Source organism: Pseudoliparis swirei, chromosome 23, assembly GCF_029220125.1.
Source record: "Pseudoliparis swirei isolate HS2019 ecotype Mariana Trench chromosome 23, NWPU_hadal_v1, whole genome shotgun sequence".
Lineage (NCBI taxonomy): Eukaryota > Metazoa > Chordata > Actinopteri > Perciformes > Liparidae > Pseudoliparis > Pseudoliparis swirei.
The window spans coordinates 281,323-299,318 of NC_079410.1; the positions used below are offsets into that span (position 1 = coordinate 281,323).

A 17,996-nucleotide genomic window follows, 5' to 3' on the forward strand; every position below is an offset into this window, starting at 1 on the left:
CGCGCTGTGCGTAGGGCACCAAGTCCTGAGGAGGCTCCACAAAATAGGCAACTAAAAAAAATCCTCATAGTTATAATAATTATAATGCCGATATTATTTCAGTCTAGAAATATTAGGCACCTTTTAGGCATGTATATCACAAAACAGGCAGAACAAGAGAGATGTTTAATCTCAGCAGACCCCCCCCCCCCCCCCCCCCCAAACTGCACTGAAAGTGTTTTCTGGTGTCTCACTCTAACAGGGACAACAAATGTTATTGCACTTTCATTCATATGGCAGAACATTTAAAATAGAAGTGCGCTATACACTACTTTTGAATTAATTATTGGATTTTGCGTATACAAATGCGATTAATCGCGATTAAAATTTGTAATCGTTGCCCAGCCCTAATATTTTTTTCTTCTTCGGTTTCTTTGGACCAGAAGCTAGTCACAGTTGGGTTTTGATCAGCGGACCCAGCGACCTCGCGACACGGACACAAATAAATTACAAATAATATAATAATATAATTTAAAAACATTATTAATTTAATTTATTTATAATATAATTTTAAAACATTATGAAGTGACTTCATTTTCAATATGTTATAAATGTATTTTCATGGAAAACGCAAACATGTTTTGTTTTTTTCGGGTTCTTTAGACCGGAAATTAGTCGACCAACAACCTCGCAACACGGACGGACAACGATACATATTTTTTTCAAACATCAAAAATTCACTTTTTTACTTATCTTAATATTTAAACAAAAACAAAAGGGTTTAGACATCTCTATTTCTTTACGTGTTTTGGGTATTTTATTTCACTCCGGAAGCTCGTCACCCGTTGGGGGCGTGGCTTCCTCCGTCCATCGCGGAACCCTCTCGTTGCTATTGGCTGAGCGCGAAAATTCAAACGTTTAAGACCGGCCGACGCGAGCCGTGGTCTCCCTAAAACTAACATTTCGAGCTGTTTTGTGGATAACTCGATGTTCTAGATGGACATCACCAGCTACCTGCAGTAAGTGGACGCGTTACTCTCCCGCTACCTGCTGTTGGTGTCCCGCTCTCGTCGTGACTGTTTCCTGTGTTCCTCAGGCGCTTCGAGGGCAGCCTCAGCTCGTACACCGGGGACGACCCCCTGGAGCAGTTCAGTAAAGTTAGAAAGATATTCACAGATTCGGACTTCCCGGCTCAATAGCGCTCTCACGAAACGGAGTTAAAACACAAACAACACCTCTCTGTGATCGTAGCGATGTCAACAACAAGCTACAAGCTTCATTTTACCAAAAAAAGCCGTCTCCGAGATCGATGAATAACGTTGGTCTCAATGTGCGATCAGCTGTGAGACCTAAGCCCAGGGGCCGTCTGCAAAAAGCAATCCAGGAAAAACATATTCCAAAAATATTCAATATATCAACTGAAAGATTGTGTAGGCTGACAGAATTTATACCGTACGTCAAATGGCCACCCTGTAATGTACTACAGCTGTTTTTTTGGAAAAAAACTCATCTTAAATAATTATTATGAATTATATTTAATATGTTATGGAAAAATCTTCAATAGCATCACTGTTATCAAGTGTAGAGTGAAATCATTCAACATCTACATCAATGGGCTCCACATTAGTGGACTACACCTCTTACTTTGGAGAAAAAAGATTTTGAATAATTTTTATGAATATTTTGTCATAATTTATGGAAGCAATTAGGGATGCACCGATCTGATCGGCGCCGATCCATATCGGCCGATATTCCCATTATCGGTTTTGATCGGCGTTCTCAAAACGGCCGATCAAAACGGCCGATCAGATGACGTAACATCTGCGAGAACTATCAGACGTTTCAATCGCCGCACATAGCGGAGACGATGCCGGCGAGGCCGCAGAGTGAGAGGTCCACGAGGATCCTCACGCGCGGCGGCGTCCCCGTCCCCCGAGTTGAATCTCTGGGTCAACTCAGCCGACACTCACATGTCTGCCCCTATAGACTGATGTTGACGGTAAACGCATTCGATCGGGAGCGCGCGAGGGTTTTGATAGTTAGCGGAAGGATTTAAGTGACAACATCCGGTTTTGCAAAGTTAGCGGAAAGAACCACGTGAAACAACATCCGTTTTTCAAAATAAGATGTTGACAAATCATACACGAACATATTAAAGTAAACAATGAACTGATTTTGTATCTTTATAGATCGTTTCTGAGATTTAGCTTAAATTATGCAAACATTAAAACATTTTTACTGTACCAAGGAAGAGTTTATAAAAATAAGTCAGACTTTTGTATGTTAAGAAAAGTCCTGTATATAGATTTCCCCAAGAGTTCCAGGAAATGAATAATGCAGATGTGTTCCATACATATCTGAAATCCCCTGCAATAGCAATCAAACAATTTTAATGTATCAATTAGGAAATTTTTCAAAGTAAAAGTCCTAAATGTTTAAAGAAATCGGTAATTTCTTTAATGTTTGAGTTGCTTTATATATGTATTTCCTCATAGTCCTAGGCAATAATGCTACACAATAAATAGAATGCTTCAATCGACACCGTGATCGGTATTATCGGATCGGCAGATACTGATTTCAGTGATCGGTATTATCGGTGATCGGCAGATACTGATTTCAGTGATCGGTGATCGGCACCAAAAACCTGATCGGTGCATCTCTAGAACCAATCTTCAATATCGTCACTGTTATCAAGTGTAGAGTGAAATCATTCAACATCTACATCAATGGGCTCTACATGAGTGGACTACACCTCGTACTTTGGAGAAAAAAGATTTTGAATAATTTTTATTAATATTTTGTCATAATTTATGGAAACAATCTTCAATAGCATCACTGTTATCAAGTGTATAGTGAAATCATTCAATATATACGCCAATGGGCTCCATATGAGTGGACTATACCCCTTATTTTGAAGAAAAAAGATTTGGAATAATTTTTATGAATATTTTGTCATAATTTATGGAAACAATCTTCAATAGCATCACTGTTATCAAGTTAAGAGTGAAATCATTCATGTAGGCTCATGGGCCAGCGTCCTCTTCAAGGCGGCTCCTGATTGGTCTGTTCTCCTCCTCAGGGTGTCTCCCTCTGAGAACTCTGGCGCCGCCCCCTCCAGCCCGGCCGTGGTCACCGTGTCGGCCTACCTGGCGGAGCAGCTGCTCTGAGGGGTCGGAGCTCTGCTTCGAGGAGGCCAGAGCTCTCAGGTACTTCAGGAGGCAGGAGACGGAGCATCCCACAGGCTATCACCACTCTTGTCAAATCCTATTTCCAGGACGTCCAGCTATGCCTCACAACTAAGGAGTACACCACAGCATGGCAGCGTTTGGATATAGGGATCATGGCAGGATGCACCATCTCCCCTCTGGCCTTCACCATGGCAATGGAGGTCATCATCCGAGCCTCCCGATGGGTGGTAGGAGGTCAGCAGCTCAAAGCTGGTCTTCGACTCCCTCCCATCAGAGCGTACATGGATGACATGACCACACTCACAACAACCATGCCATGCACAAGGCGACTGCTGAAAAAGCTCCAGGAGAACATCGAGTGGGCCCGGATGAAGATAAAGCCAAGCAAATCCAGGAGCATATCAGTCGTCAAGGGCAAGCTGTCAGAGCAGCGCTTTTTCATTGGCGAGGAACCCATACCAACAGTGTTGGAGAAGCCAGTGAAGAGCTTAGGGCGCTGGTACGATGCCAACCTCAAGGACAAAGATCAAGTGCACCAGCTTAGGCAGGACACAATCTGCGGCCTCGAGAGTATCGACAAGTCCCTGCTTCCTGGCAGGTTAAAGCTCTGGTGCCTTCAATTCGGTCTTCTACCCCGGCTGATGTGGCCTCTTACCATCTATGAGGTCCCTATCTCCAAGGTTGAAAAACTGGAGAGGTTGATCAGCTCGTTTGCCAGAAAGTGGCTGGGTCTTCCCAGGTGCTTCAGCAACATAGGGCTGTATGGAAGAGGCATTCTGGAGCTGCCTGTGTCCAGTCTTACAGAGGAGTTCAAGTGCTCCAAAGTAAGGCTGGAAATGACACTAACAGAATCCCGTGACCCATTTGTAGCCCAAACAGCTCCTCCTCTGGCGACCGGAAGGAAATGGACTGCAAGCGCAGCTGCACAGCAGGCAAAGGCAGACCTAAGGCATCGTGACATTGTTGGCTTTGTGCAACAGGGGAGAGGAGGCTTTGGCCTTGGAGAGAGCAGACCATTGTGGCACAAGGCAGCTCCATCTCAGCGCAGAGGTCTGGTCATTGAGGAGGTGCGCCGGCAAAAGCAGGCAACAAGGTGCGCAAAGGCTGTCTCCCAATCGAAACAGGGACAGTGGATGAGGTGGGAGGGTGTTGAGAGAAGGAAGTTCTCTTGGAAGGAACTGTGGAGTATGGAAGCATTTCACACCAGCTTCATCTTACGAGCAACGTATGATGTCTTACCATCTCCCAGTAACCTTCAACAATGGTACGGAGAAGACCCAACGTGCCCACTCTGCCCGTCTCCAGCAAACCTTAAACACATCCTGATTGGCTGCAAGACGGGCCTGACTCAAGGCCGTTACACCTGGCGGCACAACCAACACTCCTTCAAGGTGGCTGTTATTAAACCTCTCAGAAGAAAGATCCACTCCAATCCAGAGAGGAACCTACAGACTATCTCTCTCTCCTCCTTCCTCTCCAAGATCCTTGAGAAAGTGGTCGCAATCATCTCTACATCATAATTCTACATCATAATTATTTTTTTATTTTGAAATCAGGATTTAGAAACACCCACACACCACAAATGATGAGATGAAAATTAAAAATAATGCTTAAAAATCTCAATGGCAGCCTCTCTGTGTCCTCTCTGTCTGACCTGTAGTAGACCATGACACATGCATGACACACACATGACACAGAGATCCTGTTAAGTCGATTAGAGCAGTAGGCACGGCACTAATTTTAATTAAATCCTTTATTTCGATCCTCTCATCAGATATTTTGTACTATGTATCTTGGTAACCGCAACGTTAAAGGACCACCAACGTTAATCACGTTTGCTTGGCCAATTTTTTTTACTTATATTTTATTTTTGGACATGCTTTATCAAACACTCATATATAAACTCACACTATGCAGATGACACTCAACTATATTTGAATATAACCAACCAGAAGAGCAACCAACTCTGTAAAATTCAGCATGTCTTAAAGACATAAAAAACATGGATGAAAAACACACAAATGTTAAACTCAGACAAAACCGATAATAAAAATCGCCCTGAGCACCCTCAGAGATCAATTATCTGGTGATGTGGATTCATTTATCTGCATGCCCCGGCATCAACACCACTGCACTGTAATCCAACACATCTTTTATTTTTGATCTTTGGCTTTGATCGGGACTTGTCCTCTAATCTCATTTTCATTCATCTACGTTTTATTCATCTTTCAGGCATTCAAAATCTCAAAAGCAGCAAAAATTGTTCTCACTGAACAACTTGAGACTGGATTGATTACTGCAACTATTACTTATTAGCATAAATTCTAATAGGCTCTCAGGTCCCTCCAGTTGATCCAGAATGCTGCAGCTCGTGTTCTCACTAAAACTCACATCACTCTCAACTAACTCCTGCACTGCACTCTCTGCTGCAAATCAAAATCAAACTTCACTTCTTCTCAAATTATAAATCTTAATTCTTCTTTGCAAACATCATCTCTTGAGTTGAGTGTACCTTGTCATCATATGAGCTCACTAAGAGCTGTGCTCACTAAAGTTCGAGACTCTTTTTCTAAGAGTCTTAAAAGTAGAATGGAGCCAGTAGTTATCAGAGCTTTATGGATGGGAGCCAGAGCCCAATTTCAGTCCGGGAGGCACCAGCTTTCAAGTCAGATAAAGACCTTAGTTGACCCTTTTAGTTAGAGCTTATAGTTAGGGCTGAATCAGGTTTGCCCCTGGTCTAGCCCCCCTATGCTGCTGCCTTAGGCTGCGCTATGCTATGGAGCTATGCCTGAGTACCTATCTCCTTCTCCTCTTTTCCTCTTGAATTTTATTTTCATTCAACACGTTCTACTAACTCTGCTTTTTCCCGGAAGTCACTTTGACTGCGTCTCTCATCCCTCGAAGTGACTACATGAGACCTAATCCTACTCATCGCTGCCTCTGGTGGAATTCCTATCCCATCTGCCTGATGGACCGCCCTGTCCTGCCCACTCTCCTCTCTCCTCCCACCTGTCCTCCACATCTGTCCCTGTTCCCGATGGATCGCTCCCCCATCCACTATGCCTATCTACTCATGTCTATCATTATACTATTTTTTATTTTATGAACTCCTCTGTACACTTCTGTCATTGCATCATTACATCTATTGCATCTGTCCCCTCCATCCAGGGATCCTATCTCCTCTCCCCTTCCCCTCCAGGGATCTTTCCCTTTTCCCCCTGTTTGTCCGTTTTTTCTTTTGGATGTGAGTGTTTGTTTTGGGGTGTCATGTGTATTTTGGTAGGGATTGTTTGTGGGAATTTGTAATTTACAGAATTGAAAGCTTTTGTAATAATTGAATTGAAGTGCTGAAGTGGCTTGCAGCTATGCTGGAGACCAGACGAACGACCATCAATGCCCTACCTCCATCATCCCGTCCTACATCTGCAAGAGGTTTCGTCTGTGAAGGTGCAAAGCCAACCAAGACCAAGGCCAATACAACATCAGACCTCGGTCAGCTGGGAGCAGCGCGAGACTGGAGACTCATGGTGGATCTGAGTCCAAGGCTCTACTTTCCACCAGAGATCACCACTACGAACCTCAGACCAGACCTCGTGCTCTGGTCCTCCTCAACTAAGAAGGTGTACATCGTAGAGCTGACTGTACCCTGGGAGGACGCTGTAGAGGAGGCCTACGAAAGAAAGAGCCTTAAGTATACTGAGCTGGCAGCTGATGCTGAGCAACGTGGCTGGAAAGCCAAAGTTTGCCCAGTGGAAGTCGGCTGCAGAGGCTTTGTTGGAAAGACAACTACCAGGCTGCTTAGGGATTTGGGAATTCGAGGCCAAGCCCAACGCCAAACCATCAAAGCCCTCTCAAGCGCTGCTGAGTGGGCAAGCCGGTGGCTGTGGGTGAAGAGGAGAGACGCCACCTGGGCCCCAAAATAGCATCTGTGGCGTAGAAGGGTTGAAGCAGAGGGGGGCACATCTGGGACGCCAGGTGTTGCTGATGAGCCCTCTGGAGGTGTTGTGGGCCTAACACCGGAGATGGAGGGTGCCCACCTGATGACTCCAATGAGGCTTTTAACCCTTTTGTCCCACAGACTGCACCATGACCCTGACAAGGAAACACCTTGCATGTCTGCGTCAACCCACTTTACATTTCAGGAGTGCAAATCAATCAATCAGGGATTGTAAAATCTAGTCCTAAAACAGAACTATATATATATATATATACACATTTATATATATGTATATATATAAACATTTATATATATGTATATATATCTATATACACATTTATATATATATACATTTATATTTATATATACGTGTATATATACATCTATATATAAATATATATACACATTTATATATGTATTTATATATACACATTTATATATGTATATATATCTATATACACATTTATATATATCTATATACACATTTATATATATCTATATACACATTTATATATATATATACGTGTATATATTAGTGCTGTGAAAAATAACGCGTTAACTCAGTTAATTCAATTACAGGTTTAACGAGTTATTTTTTTAAAACGCATTTAACGCATGCGCAGAATGAGCTTCCAATCCGTCTGTTGTTGGTCGTCGGGACGAAAAAAAGTCACTTGCAAAATGAGCTTCCAATACACCACTTCAATCTGAACTATGTCCGCTCTCATGCAGACGGTCTGTTCATCGGTAATGATCCTTCCGCAGGTTCACCTACGGAAACCTTGTTACGACTTTTACTTCCTGCCAGTCGATCGCGGCGTAGTGTCGGTAGATCGCATGACATTAAAAAGATTGGCCCGCCCCCTGACATGTTCTCTAGAGCACGTCTTTGTTCTTTTATTAAACTAAACGTCTGTTGTTGACCGTATCTCCACAGCAGCATGTAATTTCTGTCTCTTCGCGTTGCGTTAACACTTATCGATCTCCGTGCGCGCGCATCGGGACCGAGCAAAAAAAAAGTCACTTGTCCCCGCCGTCCCTTTCATCACGGCCCAGTTCATGAAGAAAACCCACACAGTCAGTTTGCCTCAGCAGCTGCTAGAGGAAGACTAGAGGCCTTTAGATTGTATCATGGTGGAGTTAATGGTTGACAAACAAGAGAAACATGTTCTGTTTAACCCTCCTGTTACCTTTACATTTACTAACATATTTTACCCTCGGGGTCAATTTGACCCCAGCAATTAAAACCTCCAGAAAATTATTAGAATTAATATTGCTTCCCAAGTTTAAGTGTGAGGTACTTTATGTTTGTTTGTTGACTACCTAAATAGCCCTTTAAATAAATAAAAAAGTTGATATTTCTGATATGTTTGACCCAGTGAAAAACAGCCTGGGGTCAAATTGACCCCAAAGAACACCGACATTAAACATTGAATGGGGTCAAATTGACCCGAAAGGTAACAGGAGGGTTAAACAATCTGTTTAGGATGAAGATGTATTAATGTTCCATATGGAAGAAAACTGCTAAATAACTGCTGAGTTGCAGCACCATTGTATAGAAGAATGTATAAATGTATATATCCGTCTTTTGTCATAAATCTCTATGTTCTCACAAAATATACCGAGAATATCGGTAATATGTGATTAATCATGATTAATCCACAAAAACCTGTGATTAACCCGATTAAAATTTTTACTCGTTTCACAGCCCTAGTATATATACATTTATATATAAATATATATAGATATATATAAATGTTTATATATATATATAAATAAAAGGAAGCACCAAGGGGAGGCTCTCTCTCTCGCTCCTGCACACCTGAAGTTTTTACTCAGCTGAGCCTACTGCACTAGCCTCGTATGTGCTTCGGTTAAGGTTTTTGTTGCTACAATAAATAGTCCGTTATAAAGATTAATGTGTGGCCTTCCTTTTTGTTCCCAGCCGTGAGCCTGGTGGTAACAAATGGGGGCTCGTCCGGGATCATCTGAATTTGATGAAAATTTTGTTAAAGGGAGTTTTCCACACAGATCTTGTGGGTCGAGTGTTTCGGCTGTAGTGGTCCAGGTGTGAGTAATTTGGAACCCTTTTCCTGGTAGGCATAAGCAATGAGTGGCACCAGCTGTCTCTCATTGACCCTTTCTTTTGTTTGTTTGTTATTTTTGTGCAGCAAGTGGTTAGAGCAGTTGCTCGGGGGCACTTCCATGACTGTCTAGGTGATTTTCAGCTTGCTGAAGGTTAACCGGGTTACTGGGCTTTGTGCTTAATTCATCCTGCCACTAGCCTGCATGAAGACTAGGGATGAGTTAGAAAGTTAGACCTGGATAGGCAGATAGTCAGGGGAGTTGGGTTCCTTATTTACAGCTACCTGTTAGACATTTTGTTTGGTGGAAAAGCTTGGTTGTGTTTTGTTAAAATGGCTTCCATTGAAGACTTTGTGCTGTCTCCCGATGAGGGTGTACTAGATTCTTTCAAAAAAGAGGAGCTCTTGAAATTAGCAGACCATGGGGTTGAGCTTTCTAAAAAGTTCAGTAAAGCTGAGATGTTGTTCACTTTGAAGGGTCACTTGTTAGAGAAAAAGGTGTTTCCTGTTGTGAGTGAGCCAGCTCAAGTCTCCAAAGTGGCTGGTGTTGGTTTAACGTTTGAGCAGCAAAGGCAACTTATGCAAGAGGAACATAGGAATCTTATGGAGCTTGAACGGGCAAGGAAAGATGCACGTCTCCAGGAGGCTGAAATTGCACATTCTCAGGTGAGACAACAGTTGGAGTTGGAGCGATACAAGCTGGAGCTTATGAGTGAAGGTAAGCTTCAGACTGATTCCCACAAGGGAGAGCTGTTGTCATTTGATGTTTCTGTGAGCTTCAGGTTAGTTCCTAAGTTTAATGAAAGGGACTCTGACATTTTCTTTATATTGTTTGAACGTTTAGCAGATGCTAGAAATTGGTCTGATGCTGAGCGTACTCTTTTGCTGCAGTGTGTGCTTACTGGCAAGGCCCAGGAGGCTTTTTCAGCCATGAGTGTTATTGACAGTGGTAGCTACCACTTGGTTAAAGCTGCTGTACTCAGGATTGATGAGCTAGTCCCAGAAGCTTATCGACAGTGTTTCAGGTCGCTCAAAAAAGAGACTCAGACTCACGTTGAGTTTGCACGTGACCTAACAACTCTTTTTAGTCACTGGTGTGCTGCTTCACAGATCAATACTACAGAAGAACTTTAGGAGTTGATCTTACTTGAACAGTTCAAGAATGCTCTGCCTGACCGTGTGGTAACCTACATTCAGGCAAGGGAACATAGGGCTGGTGTCCCGAAAAACGCAGAGGGTTTATAGGGACACTTCCCACATGTAGACACGATGACAATGGCAACAGACAACCGGGGCGATCGTCAGAAGAGAGGCCGGGCATCGTGACCCGTGGACCCGCGTCCTCTCCAGTGCGACAGGTTAGCAGCGCGCGGTGAAGCGCTGCGCCTGGGCGTCGCCGACGTGCTTTTACGACAGTTTGCTACACGTCTGTCCTTAGAGCACGATTATTTCCCTCAATAAAGTACCCGGTGTGAGCCGACTCGCACCTCAAACCTTTCCCCCTCCTCTCCATCTCCCCTCTCCCGTCTCGTCCCCCCCCCCCGTTCCTTTCCTCCCCCGTTTCCCCTACACGAGAATAAGCGGCGTGACTTTTCTTTCCGTCTCCCACCCGAGGCGACCGAATCGGTTTACGTACGCGTCTCTCTCAATAGTCTGCTATTGTCCCTGGTACTTTTAGTGACATTTTACCTGTTTTGCACCCAGGAAAGGTGCTTCAAGTCCTGGGTACTTGTATAGTAAAGTGACCATGGTGCTCTGCTATTGTCCCTGGTACTTTTAGTGACATTTTACCTGTTTTGTACCCAGGAAAGGTGCTTCAAGTCCTGGGTACTTGCAGAGTAAAGTGACCATGGTGCTCTTCTATTGTCCCTGGTACTTTTAGTGACATTTTACCTGTTTTCTACCCAGGAAAGGTGGTTCAAGTCCTGGGTACTTGTTTTGAAAAGTGACCATGGTGCTCATTGTCTTCTATTGTCCCTGGTACTTTTAGTGACATTTTACCTGTTTTGCACCCAGGAAAGGTGGCTCAAGTCCTGGGTACTTGTATAGTAAAGTGACCATGGTGCTCCCATAAAGGACCAGGGCATCCGTGGCTGTCTGGCGTTTCATTTTCAAGCATTTTGGACGTTTTACATGCTAAACCGGAAGTACCGGAAGTACCTCTTATGAAGGGTCTAGAGCTTAGTTCCTTTAGTATGTTAGTCACGCCACCCTGGGCAATCTAGGGTTTCAATTTCAAGCATTTTGGAGCATGTTGAAAAATCGCTATTAGCCACATGCTAACCATTAGCCAAGCTTTCTAAAGCTTTTTTAAAAGTGAATATTGAGAATAAAAATATGGGGCCAAGGACCATGGACTCAGACCACTTTGACTGATGTGCACCTAGGAGATGTCGCTGCGATCCTGGGTAGTTTTCTTGCAAATTGTCCATTTTCCTCCCAAAATAGAGAGCATTCCAAGGGAAGTTGAGTTTCTCAAATCGGGACATTTGCTCACACTTGCATGGGCCGGCCGAGTTTGGCAAATGCTGGAGTAGCAGCCATCTTTGAATCGAGCCTATTAAATAATCCTAAACCAAAATTACACTACACCTCATTTGAAAGCCTTGTTCTTAGTCTTTCACATCCAACCTGGAAAACACTACAGCCAATTCTATTTGTGATTCTGTACCGGCCACCAGGTCCATAATCAGAGTTTATATCTGAATTCTCAGAATTTATATCAAGTTTGGTTCTTAAAACTGATAGTTATTATTGTAGGAGATTTTAATATCCATGTGGATGTTGATAATGATTGCCTAGGTGTTGCATTCATCTCATTGTTGGACTCGATTGGCTTCTGCCAGAGAGTACAGAAACCCACTCACAGCTTTGGCCACACGCTTGATCTTGTTCTTACCTGTGGCGTTGACATTGAGCATTTGAAGGTCTTCCCACAGAATCCTCTTCTGTCAGACCACAACCTCATAACTTTTGAAGTTATACTACCGGAGTGTACTCCGTTAGTCAAAAGTTTCTATACTAGATGTCTAACTGACAGTGCTGTAGCTAAATTTAAAGAAGCGATTCCTTCTGCATTTGATTCGATACCACGTCTCAATATAACAGAGGACTCCTGGTCTAACTTTAGTCCGTCCCAGATTGATCATCTTGTTGACAGTGCCACAGGCTCTCTGAGAATGACACTGGACTCGATAGCCCCTCTGAAGAAGAAGACAGTGAGGAAGAGGAGGTTTGCTCCCTGGTATAACCCTCAGACCCGCAAACTGAAGCAAATGTCACGAAAGCTTGAAAGCATATGGCGTTCAACTACTCTGGAAGAATCCCGCTTAGTTTGGCGATAGTCTTAAAACTTATAAGAAGGCCCTCCGTAATGCCAGAGCAGCCTATTACTCATCAGTAATAGAGAAAAATAAAAACAACCCCAGGTTTCTCTTCAGCACTGTAGCCAGGCTGACAGAGAGTCACAGCTCTGTGGAGCCGAGTATTCCTATAGACCTCAGTGGTAATGACTTCATGAACTTCTTTAATGAAAAGATTTTAAGATGAGATAAGATAATCCTTTATTAGTCCCACAGTCTGTAAATTTCAGGATCACAGCAGCGGTGCACATTAGAGCATTAATAAAAATAAAACACAATAACAATACTAAACTAAAATACTAAATATACAAGGGGGAAACAAAGTAAAGTGCTGAGTAAGTGTTGAGTTTGCCAGGATCTCCTGCAGTTTGTTGTGCAGCCTGACAGCAGCAGGAAGGACTTGAGGTTCCTCCCCTCAGACACGGGGAGGAACCAGCCGGTGGCTGAAGGAGCTGCAGAGCTGCGAGAGCGTCCTCCACGGTATCCACAGGACCCCCAGCACACTGCTGGTCTTCATCATCAGCTGGTTCAGCCTCTTCCGGTCAGCCGCTGCCATGCTGCTCCTCCAGAAGACCACTTTGGAGATCACTGACACCGTGCAGTAAACGAGGAGCAGGAGGCGGCCCATCGCAGAGGGGTAACGTCATTTTGTCAGCGCACCCATCCTGACGCGGAGCTGCTGTCCGCGCTGCGGGGCTGGCGGCGTGCCCTCTCGCCTCCTCCAAGCTGGACGAGTTCCTCCAGTAAACCAGTGAGGTGCAGAGCTCGGCACTAGATGGTGTGGCCGTCTCCCGACTGTGGTTGGTATTGCTGCCGTCTCTCCGCTGCCTGCCTCCGCCTCCAGCTGTCCTTCCTCGGGCAGCAGCACCGCCGCGTCTCGAAAAGCCACCAGTTGGTCCTTGAGTAGACAAACATGGTCTCCATGGCTACGTGCCGGGTCCCCAGACAGTGGTGAAAATAGATAAAAAACAGCATAAAGACCATGACAAACTTGACGTGTCTAGCTGTCATAGTGTGCTGATTACTTCGATAGTCAGGGGAGGAAAAAAAAGTAGCAACAGAGTAACATAAAATACAAATAATATCAGAAAAGCTCTAAGTGCATGGGAGCTGCTGTGAAAATTAACTATTAGGGACAAGATTAATAATCTCTTGCCCTTAACCAGTGCCAATCTGTCCTCAAGTGGAATGGCCTTGGAAACCGCTGTATGCCCTGGTGTATATTTGGAGGGCTTTTCTCCCATCAACCGTGACCAATTATCTTCAACGGTTTCTACTTCGAACACGTCTACCTGTCTCTAGGACCCCATCCCGACGAGGCTGCTTAAAGACGTTTTGCCTTTAATTGGCAGCTCTCTATTAGATATTATCAATGTGTCTCTGCTAACAGGCCACGTACCACACTCCTTCAAAGTGGCTGTTATTAAACCTCTCCTGAAGAAGCCCACTCTGGATCCAGAGGTGATGGCTAACTACAGACCGATCTCTAACCTCCCTTTCCTCTCCAAGATCCTTGAGAAAGTGGTCGCAAATCAGTTGTGCGACTTTCTACATCATAATAGTTTATTTGAGACATTTCAATCAGGATTTAGAAAACACCACAGCACCGAGACAGCACTGGTGAAAATTACAAATGACCTCTTAATGGCAGCAGATAAAGGACTCATCTCTGTACTGGTCTTGTTAGACCTTAGTGCTGCATTCGACACCATTGACCATGACATCCTATTACAGAGACTGGAGCAGTCGATTGGCATTTCAGGCACGGCACTAATTTGGTTTAAATCCTATTTATCAGATCGATCACAATTTGAACTTCTAAACGATGACGCCTCGATAACCACCAACGTTAATCACGGAGTTCCACAAGGTTCTGTGCTTGGACCAATTTTATTTACCTTATACATGCTTCCTTTGGGCAATATTATCAGGAAACACTCCATAAACTTTCATTGTTATGCAGATGATACTCAACTATATCTATCGATAAAACCAGAGGAGAGCAACCAACTCGGTAAAATTCAAGTATGTCTTAAAGACATAAAAACATGGATGACCTGCAACGTCTTGATGTTAAACTCAGACAAAACCGAAGTAATTTTAATCGGCCCTGAGCACCTCAGAGATCAATTATCTGGTGATGTGGTTTCTGTAGACGGCATTGCCCTGGCATCCAATACCACTGTAAAGAATCTTGGCGTTATCTTTGATTGGGACTTGTCCTTTAACTCCCACGTAAAGCAAATCTCAAGGACTGCATTATTTAATCTACGTAATATTTCAAAAATCAGGAACAGCTTGTCACAAAAAGATGCAGAAAAATTGGTTCACGCGTTCGTTACTTCGAGACTGGATTACTGCAACTCCTTATTATCAGGCTGCTCTAATAAGTCTCTTAGGTCCCTCCAGTTGATCCAGAATGCTGCAGCTCATGTTCTCACTAAAACTAAGAAAAGAGGTCACATCACTCCTGCACTAGCTGCTCTGCACTGGCTCCCAGTAAAATCAAGAATCACTTTAAAAATTCTTCTCTTAACCTACAAAGCCTTGATTGGTGATGCACCATCATGTCTTAAGGAGCTTGTAGTACCATATTGCCCCACTAGAGAGCTACGCTCACTAAATGCGGGACTACTTGTAGTTCCTAGAGTCTTAAAAAGTAGAATGGGAGCCAGAGCCTTTAGTTATCAAGCTCCTCTTCTATGGAACCAGCTTCCACCTTCAGTCCGGGAGGCAGACAGTCACCTCATTTAAGAGTCGACTTAAGACTTTCCTCTTTGACAGAGCTTATAGTTAGGGCTGAATCAGGTTTGCCCTGGTCCAGCCCCTTGATATGCTGCTATAGGCTTATAGCTGCCGGGGGACATTTTAGGATGCACTGAGTACCTATCTCCTCTTTTTTCTCTCCTTAAGGATGAATTTTCATCTCTCAATCACACGTTACTAACTCTGCTTTCTCCCCGGAGTCCTTTTGACTTCACGTCTCATGGGGTCATCGGACCCTATGAGACGACATAGATCCTATCCGCCTGATGGATCATCGAGGTCTGGGTCGTGGAATTCCTGCTCCTGACTACGCCACTGTCCTGCTGAGACTCCGCCTACTGTTGAGACTCCGCCCACTCCTCCTCTCTTCCGCCATCTGCCTGATGGATCGTGGAGGTCTCCATCGTGGAATATGCCAACTATGAACTATTCATACACTCTGTCACATTCATTGAATGTATTTAAACTCTAAATCTGTCCTTCTGTACACATTACATCTATTGCACCTGTCCATCCTGGAGAGGGATCCTCCTCTGTTGCTCTCCTGAAGGTTTCTTCCCTTTTTTTCCCCCTGAAGGGTTATTTGGGAGTTTTTCCTGATCCGATGCAAGGTTTTGGGGCAGGGATGTCTATGTGTAAAGATTGTAAAGCACTCCGAGACAAATTTGTAATTTGTGAAATTGGGCTATACAAATAAACTGAATTGAATGACAATAAAACTGGCACCCAAAGACCTGAGGAAACCTACATCCTTTGACCTGCCACCAGCCTATGCTTTTATTTAGACCTTTTTAAAGAAATTTGAACTTGAGCAGGAGGATTTAGAGACTTTGACTAACCAACGCTGTCTCATTTCTGTTGTGCAGGAGAGGGAACCAGTGCGAGGGCTTGCCTTTGGAGAGCCATCAATGGTATGGCGCAACGTGAACCATCCTGCTCTTCCAAACAGACTCCGGGACCTGTCAAGGATGGTGGCTCACTAGATTCTCCCAGTCAGGTCCGTAATGCACTCCCGGGGCATGTCTGCGCACTCTACCTGCCCCCGACCAGGTTGTGGAGCCCCAGAGTCAGTGAGGCATCTGCTCTGGGAGTGCAGTGCTGCCGTAGACCAGTGGGCAAAGGCCAGCTCCTTAAAATTCCTGTATTTGCCAGCAAGGGAGGTCCTGACAGCACAGCTGGTCCTGTATGGGGTGAGCCAGAACAGTCAAATTCCAGCTCATGACTTTGCCAAACAGCGGCTCACCCTAGTCGCGATTACAGACGCAATATGGACCGCCAGAAACATGCTGGTAAACCAGTGTTTGCCCAGAAGAGTGTTTCTTGAGGAGAAAATGCACCCGAAGTGCAAAATGTCCCCGGCCCTCCTGTGGTGACGGTGAAACGACAAAACATCTTTTTTGGTCATGTCCAGCTGCGAGAGGGGTTTGGGCACTAGTGTCACCATGGCTGCAGGCGTTGTAGAGAGAACCTGATAGTTATGAAGACACAGCATATGGCAAACTTCAAGGACCTTCATCAGCTGAAACAATCAAATGGTGGGTCATCATCAACTGTTATGAACACAATAACACGCGTTTAGATGTTCTGCTGTCGTAGCGCTGGAAGCGGAAGTCTCAGACGTAACAGTTAGCTTCATCGGTGTGAGATGTTCAGACGTTTGTGGGATGTCCTCAACGAGTATAAAGTAGAACTAGTGGTTGGTTCTTCCATGGTGGATGAAGGAAATGATAAAGGTTTTTACAGAGGCAAGCCACGGAGATAAGCCCCGCCCCTCACAGAGCGTCGTGACGCTTATGGTGTGAACATGGCAAATGGTCGAGCGAGTAAACTCACACAAAATCACGTCGCTTTTGGTGTGAACGTACCCTTAATGATCTTGCCAGGGGCGAATGCGCCCTGGTGCCGGACTCTCGAACTGGACTGTTCGACATATGGACTCAACTGTACTTTGTGCGGAGGGACCTGAATCATTCTACAAAAGACTGAACATTGAATTTGAAGGGTTGCCGAAAAACCCTACATTGAAGAACGGCCAGGTCATGGCCGTTCTGATTTCTGGACATAATATGAACTGCTGTGACGAGGCCGTTGACTATACTGGAACGATGTCGACATACCGATCAGGAGGGGTGAGTGTTCTGTCAGTCACTAACTCGTATTATTACATTTTTTTGAGGTGAGGGTCATTTTTTAGTTTGTTTAAATCATTTGTTTTCCGTAGTTTACGTTTTTAGGCCATATCCAATTGAAGGTTTTCCATAGTGTACATCTGTGGCTAATCCGAGAGAGGGTGTGAGAAGTAAAGCGGATTAACACAGATGTTTGCTTTAACTTGAAAGAAGAGTTTAGGTCCTCGGCCAGGGCGAGGTCAGTACTGGAATGGAGTGGGTTATGTGTTTCGATGTGGGTTGAGTTAGGAGGCGGAGACATGGGAATGTGGCGATGAAGAGACGGAGGAGGTAGCTGTCAACCGTCTATCGTATAGAGCGTATTCACGTGACGTCAGCATCTCAATCGCGCCATCTTGGGGTCCACTTATTAAATGTTAGAAGAAGTTGACCTGGCTATCGTGTCCGCTGTTTGATTATGCGAGAGCCCAGCAACCTCATGTCCTTCTGCATTACCAAAGAAAGATTTCAGCGGTTGGAATTGAATATTCGCAACGCTTTTTTACCTGATT

General features: G+C 44.4%; 1 protein-coding gene across 1 annotated transcript; it reads left to right on the forward strand.

The window, feature by feature from the left end:
• The first annotated feature begins 975 nt into the window (after nucleotides 1–975).
• Nucleotides 976–9,096, forward strand: LOC130188421 (uncharacterized). The gene is made up of 4 exons (XM_056406782.1): nucleotides 976–998; nucleotides 1,076–1,136; nucleotides 3,098–4,022; nucleotides 9,050–9,096. The coding sequence occupies exons 1-4, from the start codon at nucleotides 976–978 to the stop codon at nucleotides 9,094–9,096; spliced, it is 1,056 nt and encodes a 351-aa protein (XP_056262757.1).
• Nucleotides 9,097–17,996: the final 8,900 nt, after the last annotated feature.

Bases quoted from the DNA above. Each gene is read 5' to 3' on its own strand.
- LOC130188421 (XM_056406782.1), top strand. From the start codon at position 976: ATGGACATCACCAGCTACCTGCA. The intron at 1,137-3,097 runs GTTAGAAAGATA...CGCCCCCTCCAG, and splicing joins CCCTGGAGCAGTTCAGTAAA to CCCGGCCGTGGTCACCGTGT. The intron at 4,023-9,049 runs GTGACCCATTTG...TTTTGTTCCCAG, and splicing joins AATGACACTAACAGAATCCC to CCGTGAGCCTGGTGGTAACA.